Below are 13,114 nucleotides of genomic sequence, written 5' to 3' on the forward strand. Positions count from 1 at the left end.
ATTTAAAAATCGGGTTTATTCTGTCATAATGAGATGAGAATTGACTGGTTTCAAGACTGATGATGTGAATAGTCACAACAACCTTTGCCCGACTATGTCCCAGACATCTAATCTTTCTCATATCTGCACACCCCAGGACAATGAAGCTAGTCATTGATGTTAAATATGGCTTGGTGTTTGAGGAAAGAAATGAAGCAAAAGAGAAAGAGTGAGAAAATGCTTGGGAGGACTCTCAGTATCTGGCCCAGCAGGTTCCACCAGTTCTCTGGGTGATGCAGCTTACCAATCAACAACATCCCTGTTTATGATGAGAGTGGATGGCTTTTAACCCCGCCTACCACTTTAAATTCCACATCTACAGGTCTGAGATCAGTTTCGGCTTTGCACTAGTGTCTTTTATGAGCAAAGAAAAGTGGTTAAATTCAAGTTTCAAGTTCAAGTTTATTTGTATAGCTCTTTTTCCGATACAAATCACTGCAAAGCAGCTCTACAGGAAATTAAGTTTACACAATATATTTATATATTGCAGAACCTTAATATATTTAACTTATGGCAAAATTTGGTAATTCTGTATGTTGTCTGAGCATTGGCATCCTCTGAGGTCCTCTGAGGGGTTGGCATCATCTTTTCTCAGGTGTTCGGTCATCTCAGATCATTTAAGGGTTGGATCCAGACTGAAGCTTCTGTAATTCTTAGTTACCATGGGATGTTAATCCCGTGGCAGAAACAGAGAAACAAATAGAGACATAATTAGCGTAGCTGCTGTTCCATCTAAGCAAAAATGATTTGTTCAACCCAAGCTAAAGAATAGTAATAATAATGTACATTTGATCAGATATAACTGCAGTACAAGATTATAAGATGCATTATGTGAATGCTTGGCTAAAGAGATGTGTCTTTAATCTAGATTTAAACAGAGAGAGTGTGTCTGAACCCCGAACGTTATCAGGAAGGCTATTCCAGAGTTTGGGAGCCAAATTTGAAAAAGCTCTACCTCCTTTAGTGGACTTTTCTATCCTAGGTACTACCAAAAGTCCAGAGTTTTGCGACCTTAGGGAGCGGGTTGGATTGTAGCGTGGTAGAAGACAAGTTAGGTACACAGGAGCTAAACCATTCAGGGCCTTATAGGCAAGTAATAATATTTTGTAAATGATAATTTAATTTCACAAACTTCACATTTCTGTTTTGCATTTCTTAGAAAACTGGCCCTATTCACTTCCATTGTAAGTACCTCACTGTAATCTTAGTTTTTTTTTAAGAACATGAGGGACAAGTCAAAATGATATTTTTCAACATTATGTCAGATAATGTCCCACTGTGACGCACTATAACCAAGCTTGTTCTTTTACATGTATGGTGCATATTTGTGGTTCATAATCTTAGAACAGTGATGCATTCAGCAACCCTTCCCTCAGGACATTTGCGTTAACATGTACTTTTGTTTAGTCATTTACATATGTTGAACAAGAAGCCAGCCTTTTCTACTTGTATCACAAGACTTTCCCATGTCTGCCCACCTCGCCAATTGCTTCCATCAACCGTGCTTGACATAAAACCTATACATCTTTCATGGAGAATAAGAAAATCTTTCTACAATTTTTAGAAAGAAAACTGGTGTGTTTAGAGAGATATGTGGATCTGGAAATTGGATAGGATGACAAGGGACTTCTGCCTGTGAATTTACATAAGTGTTGATCTGAATAACACTGGCCAAATGTTTTACATCTGCCACAAATCAGTGTCACTTCACATGGCTGATGTTTTCGACAGCTTGGAGTAGTCCATCAGTTGCTGCCTCTTATCAGGATCAGTCTGTCCAACTGTGTATCCTGGCACCGATTGGATAATGGTTAATTATTGACTTGGAAGAACCCTCATGGGTCATGTCCTGACCACTGTTGAAACGGGTGAGGTAATGCGGCATAGCTTTTTTAAAGCTAGCATCATTTGATTTCAAAGAACCATTGATTTTATCACTCATTTTGGACAAACTTCTAGAATGATGCCTGATAAGGTTGCGTCAAGATTCTTCAGGGATCCAGTTTGACCTAAGATGAATGACTGATTTTTTTTCTTTGCAGGTCAACAACCTAAATCAGAGTTGTCTGATCCTGTTCCCGAAAGGCCAGTGTCCCGCAGAGTTTAGCTCCAATCTGCCTCCACACACTTGCCTGGAACTTCCTAGAAATTCTGGCACCTGAGGTGTGTTTAATTTAGGCTGGAGCTAAACTCTGCAGGTCAGTGGCCCTTTAGGAGCAGGATTGGACACCCCTGGTCTAAATAGACCCAAATGATGTCAGTCAATGTGAACTTTGACCATAGCACTTTTACTCTACTGGAAACCCTTCTCGACAAGAACACAGGCTTGGCCAGCCAATGATACTTAAATATCTCGTTGTACAAACATTAGAGAAACAATCACTCAGGTGGAAGTATCCAAACTAGTACCTGTACTTTTACAAAGATTGCCAAACATCCTCTCTTCCAGTACCTTTGTTAATGCTAAACTGATTCCAGATGTCTGCAGTTTGAGAACAATAGGGGTGTGTTTTTCCACTAGTTGGTATGTGGCTACATTTTTTCCTACATCTTTATCTGGGGAATGTGCTGGGTTTGAGCAAATTGTGAAGAGCACTGCCTACCATCACCATAGACTGGGAGAGTTAAGCTTATTAGGGGTTTGGCTAGGCGTTGCTGATGGCCTTAGTGCCCTTTCGAGTGTATATATCCGAGGCTCTCAACCCCCAACCGTACTCTTACTGCCACCCCAACACCATTCGACACACTGCCAGCCCTGTTTGGATTGTACCAGCCTGAGCTCTCTTCCTCTGTCCTCCACGCTTTTGTTCTCGCAACTCTTTCTGTATGTATGTGCGTCTCTGTCATTCAGTGTCCCGGACCCTTACTGCTCCATCAAGAAGCCTTATTGTTCACCCAAAGGAATTCTTTCAGCCCCCATGCCAGTCTACATCACCGGCCTCCTTCTTGCCCTCTTCTTACTGAACATTAATTTTCTGCATTTTGCCACTGAAAATCTCGTTGATGACTATATTACTAACACAAAACGTAGCAGGATCTTGCTGCTCCCCTGGAATCCAGATGATCTGATGTTTCTGGGGTAATTTTCTTTAAAAGAACTCTGGCTCCAAGGTCGGCCAAGCCCAAATTTAGGGTTTCCTTACTGCCGCAATGGGATAACCCTGAAAACTTTTCACATGAAATATTATTTACGTCACTGTGTAAACTACGCTGTTGCTTAATTTTGAGTCTGCCAGTGCAGCTGTCGTAACTTTAGTCCAATAGATATTTGCATACCACACCGGAAAATGATACCGTCTAGGTGTAATGACTTATGACTGTATTTTCATACATTCCAGTCTGTTGGTCTTCATGCAGTCCTAATCACACAGTGCTTTTGCTGAATGCAAAAAGTGACAACTTCCTGTTGCTTGCTTTCCTTCCTTCCTTTTTTCTTTCATACTAATAAGAACCATGCTATACGATTGTGGTTTCTAGACATCAGCATTCACCATTAAAAACCCTCTGTAACCACTAGAAAGGATTACTAACCTCATCTAGATTTAATTTATTCTCTCAATGCCCACTGAGAACAATTGAAAAGCCTCTCTTTTGTAAATAAGCACCCTTTTACAAAGTAATAGGATATAATGTAGTATGGTACACACAAGATCAGTGGTGGGTTGTGTTGTGTGTGTGTGTGCTTTTATCGAGAGACATAGGATTATGTACGCTTCATTTGATTGCAGATTTGTTTGGGTTTAATTAACTGTGAAGAACTATAACAAAGACATAAACCATAAAAATGGAAATGAAATGGAAATAAGAAGGTCTAATTTTGTGGTGTTTTTTTTTTTTTTTTTTTTTCTTAAAATATCCATGGCAAGGGTAGTCTTTGTGTTGTGGTTTTGTGGTACAGATAAAGTGGTCAGACTAAATATGTCTTGCTGTCTCATAGGACAACAATACATCTCTTTGGCTATGTGACCTAGTTTAGGTTTAACCAATCTTCTGACTGTGGATCACTTTTCCAAATTTCCAAGTACACGAACTTCATTTAAACTTCATGCTTGTTCAGTGAAAATGTAGCTTTTGGCTTTATGTCCCTCAGGGATAAACCCTCGTTTTTGGGAAAAGTCTCCCAAGTTTTATATTTACACATGACAAAAAACAGCATTTTGCTAATAATTATTATGATCTTTTTTTTGAAAATGTTAATTACTTCCACACTGCATACAATGAACTAACAAGGCAATATTTTTTTTTTTTTTAATGTTTATGAAAATCATACGCTTTTCTTTTAAAGGGTTAGTTCACCCAGAAGTCATTAATTACTCAGCCTCGTTCCAAACTCGTTAGACCTTTGTTCATTAATAAAGTTGTTATTACACACACACAAAACGTATTCTCGTAGCTTCATAAAATTACAGTTGAACCACTGATGTCACATGGACTATTTTAACAATGTCCTCGCTACCTTTCTGGGTCTTGAACGTGTCAGTTGCATTGCTGTCTATGCAGGGTTAGAAAGCTCTCGGATTTCATCAAAAATATCTTCATTTGTGTTCCGAAGATGAATGATGGTCTTACGAGTTTGGAACGACACGAGGATGAGTAATTAATGACAGAATTGTCATTTTTGGGTGAACTATCTCGTTAAATTCATATACATTTTAACCTAAGATCTTGATGCTGAGTGAAATGTGGAGTACATGTGTATGTTATGTCAGCTATTGTGTTTATTTGGAGTCCAATAGCAACCTTATCCTTGGAAGCAGAGTTTCACAGAATGAGATTTCCCATCTAGACACGATCCCTTTGAAGGCTCTTTTCCCCACAGTCCTGTTGAGCTCAAACTATCTTCTGCACCACAGATCAGAGAACTCTGATATACCCCCAACCAGCCACCTGCATCATGAGACGATTAAACCTTAACCAGCCCTACAGCTACTGTCTCCTTTGAACAACTGCAACTTGTTCTAACCATAATCCAAGTCTCATATGTTTGTAACTAGGCCCTAATTGGCCTTACCCCATCCAAGCTTTTCTAGTTTCCTTCTAATGTCCTTCCTTATAACCCTGAGATATCTGTGTATTATTTTGCCATACTTTAAAGAACTTTTGCACTTTACCAAATTGCATCTCACCCTGCTTTTCCTAAAGACTTCTTCACCTGTTTTTCCTAAGCTTTTGGCTGCAGGCATTTTGCACAAGAAGGTGCCGAAGTTGGCTAAATCACTTGCCAAGCGACCACGCATGGCTGAACCATCACACTCATATCTGCAGCTCCACTTTCCCGGTTCTCGCTTCAGCACCCTTGTTCACCTCGGCAAAAGGGCAGCACACATCTCGTATCACATGTGCTGGTTGTAATGCAACGCGCGCACACACACACACACTAATACAACACTATTTCTGAGCTATAAAGGCAAATGATTTGCTGGCATTCACAGTCAATTTGCGGTGGCTCTTTGACCATGAACTTAAAAACAACACACAAACTGCCTCACCACAAAATCGTGGAGTTATCAAAACCAGATTGTATCTTCTTTTTGACAGTTTCTAAGTTTGGTACTTGGATGCTATGTATACTGTACAAATTGTTCACTTGAAGGCATGCAATCAAGATGTCAACATGCAAGTACATGCCAGATTGAATTGTATCGTTTGACCTCTGCTGTCTAATCCGTTTTGTATTGTGCAAAAGGCCTGTCGTGCAGGCTTTCAGAAACTGCAGTGCTCTGATAGTGACTGTATCTATAACGACAACTGTTTGTTTCTAGATGCAATCCCTTGTGTTTTGTCCTAGGAACTAGTTTGAAGTTCATTTCTGTGTGTGTGTTTGTGTGAATTGTTTCTTCAGGGTGTAAAAAATTCAAATAAAAATAGATTTGATATATTTGCATTCTTTATATTTGCATTCTTGTTGATTTTGTGTCACTAACAACCAGTGAATATTAATTATTGAAGTGTTAATCCCCCTTTCCTCTTTTTTTCCTTTAGGTTTGTGTGTATTTCTAAGCTAATGATTGGCGTGGCTCATTGTAAACAGTGAAACACCCCAGCAGTCATGTATGCATATTGCGTGCTGGGTGTGTCCAGGTGCAATAAATCGAAATGACCACTTGATATGATGCTGTATTTTTATAAATTGTTGTATTTATTCAAGCTGCAAGTTAAGCATTAAATATGGATGTTCTTTTGAGTGTGACAACAGCATGGACTGACTCGGAGTAAGCTTTAGCTGGTGTCCGTGTCAACAGAAGTGAACTCAAAGATGGGTTTACATGCGTGTATGATGTTTGCTTTTAAAAGTTTGTTTGAGCAGTTCTCACTGAATTTAGTTTTTGCAGTGGGGGAAGCCCCCTTCCACTTCACTATGAAATAATAATAATTGTATGTATATATGTGTTTGTGTATGTAGAAAGATGTATCACAATATAAGCAAAATGACATGCAAAATATATATATATATATATATATATATATATATATTTTTAAATATTAATGTTTAGCAGTGGTTCTTTATCACTAAATCAGCATATTGGTATGATTTGTGACAAACCATGTTACACTGAAGACTAGTAATGGCTGCTGAAAATCCAGCATTGCATTACAGGAATAAATTACATTTCAAAATACAATAAAATAGAAAACAGTTGTTTTAATATAGTGTAATATTTCAGAATATTACTGTTTTTACTGTATTTGATTAAATATATGCAACCTTGGTGAGCTTCATGAGGCTTATTTCACTGTATATTAATCATACAGAACAGGATAGAACATGTGGTCAGGTCACAAGTACTGACTTGGTCTTCAGCAAACCCAAACTGAAGGTCATGAAAACCATGGCTGTGACCAGGCCCTCAAAGCCTACTTTTTACACACTCACTTAATACAGATTCTTGTTACAATCTCATTACTGTTACTGTTCTAATACAGATATCATTACTTGTATCAGCAGGACATTTCACCTGTTGTTCACTTGCTGTTAGGACAAGCTGTTTTACACAATTGAAATACGTGCTTGACATTTCATTTACAACATTTCCAGATAAGACTATATCAATAAAATGAGTAATGCACTGGGGAAAATCATTTCTCAAGTGCATAAAACAAAATCACTCCATCAAAGCACCTGACCCTGTAAAGTGACGCCACTGAGGGAGACTCTCCAGACCACGGTTTTTAGTGAACCGTTGTTGCGACTACATTTTCTGCTTGGTTTCCTTAATAAAAGGAAGTCGTGGCCTAATGGTTAGAGTCGGACTCAAAATCCAAAGGTTGCAGGTTCAAGTCTCGGGCTGGCAGGGATTTTAGGTGGGGGGAGTGAATGTCCAGCGCTCTGTCCACACTCAATACCACGACTGAGGTGCCATTGAGCAAGGCACCGAACCCCCAACTGCTCCCCGGGCGCTGCAGCATAAATGGCTGCCCACTGCTCCGGGTGTGTGTTCACGGTGTGTGTGTGTTCACTGCTGTGTGTGTTCACGGTGTGTGTGTGTTCACTGCTGTGTGTGTGTGCACGTTGGATGGGTTAAATGCAGAGCACGAATTCTGAGTATGGGTCACCATACTTGGCAGTATTTCACTTCACTTCACTTCACTAAAACACAAGCAGTTTTCATTGATTTTCATAAGAATTATTAAGCAGAATTTCTTACAGGTCGCTAGGTAGCGTCTCACAAACAAAAACGCAAGAAATAGAGATATTTAGACCTTTATGAATAATGCATGTTTGAATTCTGTTGAAATATGTTGCACTGAAATTGAATGCAGGTCTGGGTACAATTGCATGAATATCATTCAATACCATGTAACCTCTAAGTTTGCGCTGTTTTAATCGTAATAACCCAGGGGGGGCCTCAGTCACACACAAACAGCAACAGTACAGCCGTCAGCCTCTATAACTATAATTCTGTGATGAGTGTATGTGTGGCTTAGGTGTTAGGTTGCCATGGACGTGTGTTTGTGTGTGTATGGGTTGGTGTGAAGGGGGGCAGGGTTAATCACGTTAGAATGGTATGGTGCGACGCAAGACCTGATTAATATTTCACCCATCCCGCCAAACTAGCCATCTGTGAAGGGTGTGTGTGTGTGTGCGTGACCCTATGGAGAAATGAGAAGCTCTTCCATCTTGTGGGATGAGGTCCATGACGTAATGTGTGCTGTGATGTGTGTATCATATGAATAAGGTGTTGTGTACTTTGGTGGTATGATGATGACGATGAGGGTAGGTGTATGTTTTATCTATGACGTGAAAAGCTTATTTGTCATATTTATAATCACAGTAATCTGTGCCATGTTGTAATTTTTACTGTTAGATTTGAATCTTCTAGTACACCGTCACTGATATTTTTTGTTTTATTAGTTTTCTGAACAACAGCACATCCATGCTTCAGTGTCTTAATGAATGCCTTATTCTAGTCCACTATCTCTGATTGGTTATTTAATTAAAAGTGTTTTGTTTTCGTTAGTATTTGTTTTATTGATTTTGGATTTCTGAACAACAGCAGGTCTGACTTAGAAGGGATATATTACTATATAACTTTTCAACTTTTACCAGAAATATTTCAGAATGCCAATTTTGTTGCTGCAGCTAATATACTTTTAAACTGAGCACACAATTTAATCATTGATATTTATTGACAAATTAAATAAAAAAAATGGTTTTACAAAGTATTTCTCAGTTATGTAAATATTGCTTTTCAAATAGTTATTCAAGTAAAATATCAGTAATAAAGATCAAAGTAAATAAGAGTAGTTTTATTACATATTAACATGAAAATTCTACACAGTAATTTTTTCCTAATTAAAATACATGTTATTAATAGTTAACGTGCTGGTCGTAATGCCGCCTGGGCTAATTAGAATACTTTTTCATAATAAAGTAATTAAGTCTTTTTTTTTTTTTTTTTTAAGATATTAAAAGTGCTTGTAAAAAAAATAAAGTTTAATTTACACACACATGACATGAAGGCTTCAGTCATATTAGTAACCTACTAAAAGTTTCATTTTACTCAAAGCAGGTCACCTCATGGTGGCTGACGTGTTGAGATCACATGACCAGTCAGATTTTCCTGTTGTCAGACAGGTTCATATCTCATATCAGGCCACAAATCATATACAGTAATACAAAAAAAATTCACAACAAATGCCAACACAAATTGAACAGAGATGAATCTCACCTCATCAAACATGATCACGAGGCTCAAGCTTTTCTGAACTTTTCCTATTCTTCTGTTCTAGACTCCAGAAAGCACCACAGAAGAAGAAACCTCAGCCATCAATAAGTGCAGCAAAGTCGATGATGAAACGGTATGCAAAAGTGAAAGACAAACTGGTGTTACAAGCATATTCCTGACTGAAATGCAAGCTACAATCACAAAAAGAGGCTTTTCTCTCAAAACAAACATAAAAAAAGTGTTATGCACAACCATACATAGACTTCCACTGTAAGTGCATGTTTTTTTGTCACTAATAAGGATGAAACAGGATGATTAGTGAGATCAACTAGTTTATCTAGAATTTTTCTATCTTTTAGTTTTAGCTTAGTTAATATTTTGCACTGTAGTGCTACGTAACCTGTGTGAACAGCTCGTGGGAAATGCATCTGATCGATGTGTGAAGGTCATGACGCTATACCAATCTATATATATATAACTTCCTTAAGACATTACGAAAGCATAGTTTTACACATTCATACGCTCAAAATGACTTTCTGTGGTAATCAACAACATGCCACAGATGCTGGTGATTAAGCAGAACTTGCATTTACCTAGAACAGTCATACAATCATAGCACATATTTGTTTGCTTGACATCTGGAAGTGAAGCTTTAGTTCATATGACAGGAAACCACAAGCAGCCATTTCTCTTTTTGCTCAAACCGACAGTGAAACACTAACAGAGCAGGTGACTTTCTGTTGCTCTGTCTTTCTGGTACGGTGATTATCATTTAAGACTTATCTCTTTAAGACTTCCTTTTTCTTGTGGTTGAGCTGGCAGAGACCGTGGCCCTTCAGCCAGATACTACTCATGGCAGGGTTAACAGCTCAAATACAAAATAACTTCTCCATTTCTTAGATAGCAAGCATGCCTATTATTATTTTAAACTATGGAAAATTGTAACACCTCATTTCACACACATATATTCATAAATATAGGTCAAAACCATACACTTCATATATAGCAAATATGAATAACACCTCATGACTTTGTTTTGACTAGAAGGTCCATTCTGCAAGTGTATTTAACAAGTGCAAAATGCATCTCCGTGACATCAACCATTTCTTTACAAAGCAAGCTTCATAAACATATTATTAATAACTTCACAGCAATTCATATTCGTGCTCTCCATATACAGCACATACTGGAAACATAATATCTTGACATTTATATTTCTGTAACAAGAGTTTGAACTTCCATTACCTCTAAATCATTTGTTAACATTTGCAATTCAGTAGAAAACCCACTCAAATTATTAATCTTTCATATTCTTCATTATTCTTTTGTTTAAAGATTCTTGTTTTCTCATCAACTTCAGAACCTCTTTTAGTTTAACACAGATCTTTTGATTTTCCAGCTCTGCCTTTGGCCCTCTTGCGTCATTCCTCTTTTTGTCTCTTCTTGTCCTCCTTACTCTGGTAACATCGCAGGCCCTGGTCTAAAAGATCGTGAAAATCCATTTCTATTTTTTCTGATTGTCTTGTTTGATTAGTTGGGGATGGATTAGAAAATGTCATACTATTATTACCAATTACATTGACAATATACTTCTCTAGCTTTAGCTTCTCTAGCTCTCTTTTTGTGTGTGAATGTCCTGTGTTCTCTATCCGAGGCATGCAGGTCTTTCACAAGCATCGATTGTTTGGTTCAAACCCCTTGAATTTGACAGACGGGGTCAATGATTTAGAGAACACTGACCCCCTTTGCAGAACTGTGCTGTGCCATTCGTTACTACTTCTAGTAATAAATACATGAATGCGTATGTGAAGTTGAAGTATTTCCTTATTTACTAGTAATTTAATAGTAAATTCTGGGGGAAAAGTTTGACTAAGGAAAAATAAAGAATAATAAAACAAAACATTTACATATGAGGGTGTTGGTATGAAATTACAGTATTATTAATAATACATTGTTACTTTATATGTGTGTGTGTATTTAGAAATTATAGTTTTTTTTTTAATCTATACTTGACACACACACACACACACACACACATATATATATATATATATATTTCATTCATTAATGATTGATTGATTTAAAATTATTATTTAAATTAAATATAATTATAATACAAAATATTTATACAAAAATATAATATTTACATATGAGTGTCTTTTTTTATTATAATATATAAAAAAATATATTTAATTTTATATAATTTATATTGTTAGTTCACACACACACACACACACACACATACAGTGCCCTCCAAAAGTACTGGGACAGTAAGGCCAATTCATTTATTTTTGCTGTAGACAGAAAACATTTGGGTTTGACATCAAAAGATGAATATGAGATGAGAGATTTAACATTTCAGCTTTTATTTCCAGGTATTTTCATCTGGATCTGATGCACAACTTAGAAGATAGCACCTTTTGTTTGAACCCACCCATTTTTCATGTTACCAAAAGTATTGGAACAGATAGAATTAACATAGATTAAAGTGAAAAAGACTTAATATTTAGTTGCAAATCCTTTGCTTTCAATAACTGCATCAAGCCTGTGACCCATTGACATCACCAAACTTTTGCATTCTTCTTTTGTGACGCTTTTCCAGGCTTTCACCGCAGCCTCTTTCAGTTTTGGAGGGTTACTCCCTTCAGTGTCTTCTTTAGCAGGTAAAATGCATACTCTACAGGGTTTAAGTGTGGAGATCGACTTGGCCAGTCTAAAACCTTCCACTTCTTGCCCCTGATGAACTCCTTTGTTGTTTTGGCACTATGTTTTGGGTCATTATCTTGCTGCATGATGAAGGATCTCCCAATCAGTTTGGTTGCATCTTTCTGTAAATTGGCAGACAAAATATTTCTGTAGACTTCTGAGTTAATTTTGCTGCTGCCATCATGTTACATCATTAATGAAGATTAACGTCTTGTCTAATATTCATCTTTTGATATCAAACCCAAGCAAAAATAAAGGAATTGGCCTTACTGTTTCACACACACACACTCCCCTCCAAAAGTATTGGGACAGTGAGGCCATTTCCTTTATTTTTGCTTGGGTTTGATATCAAAAGATGAATATTAGACAAGAGATTTACATGCCGGCTTTTATTTACAGGTATTTTCATCTGGATCTGACACACAACTTAGAAGATATCACCTTTTGTTTGAACCCACCCATTTTTCATGTCAGCAAAAGTATTGGAACATGTGACTGACACACAATGATTATTCAAACAATAATTAGCACTGAATGTCTATGCTCAGTTTCGGGTTTTGCCTGTTCAAACTGCATTTATAGTTAAGAGGTGTAACCAACATGAAAACCAGAGAGCTGTCTATGGGTGAAAAACAAGCAATTGTGAAGCTGAGAGGAGGAGGAAAATCAATCAGAGCCATTGCACACACATTGGCCATAGCCATATCAACCATTTGGAATGTCCTGAAAAAGAAAGAAGCCACTGGTGTACTAAGTAACAGACATCGAACAGGTAGACCAAGGAAAACAACTGCAGTTGATGACAGAAAAGACGCTAAAACAACTGTAAGTGAGATCAGCAACAACCTCCAGAGGGCAGGAGTGAAGGCATCACAATCTACTGTTCGCAGATGACTTCATGATCACAAGTACAGAGGCTACACCAGAAGATGCAAACCACTCATTAGCAAGAAGAATAGGAAGGCCAGGCTGGAATTTGCCAAATAAGTACAGAGATGAGCCTCACAAATTCTGAGACAAGTTTTATGGACTGATGAGACAAAGATTAACCTTTACCAAAGTGACGGAAAGGCTAAAGTTTGGAGAAAGAAAGGATCTGCTCATGATCCCAAACATACAAGCTCATCTGTGAAACACAGTGGAAGTAATGTCATGGCTTCTTCTGGGATGGGCTCATTAATCTTCATTGATGATGTAACATG

At 37.5% G+C, this 13,114-nt stretch overlaps 1 protein-coding gene across 1 annotated transcript in view; it reads left to right on the top strand.

The window, feature by feature from the left end:
* LOC306866909 (fatty acid 2-hydroxylase-like) overlaps positions 1–13,114 on the top strand; it is a 28,349-nt gene that overhangs the window by 7,431 nt on the left and 7,804 nt on the right. The window contains exon 2 of the mRNA XM_079412340.1: positions 9,271–9,339. Coding sequence (XP_079268466.1) covers positions 9,271–9,339 — 69 coding nt within the window. The remainder of the gene's footprint in view (positions 1–9,270; positions 9,340–13,114) is intronic.

This window comes from Barbus barbus, assembly GCF_936440315.1.
Source record: "Barbus barbus genome assembly, chromosome: 48".
NCBI lineage: Eukaryota > Metazoa > Chordata > Actinopteri > Cypriniformes > Cyprinidae > Barbus > Barbus barbus.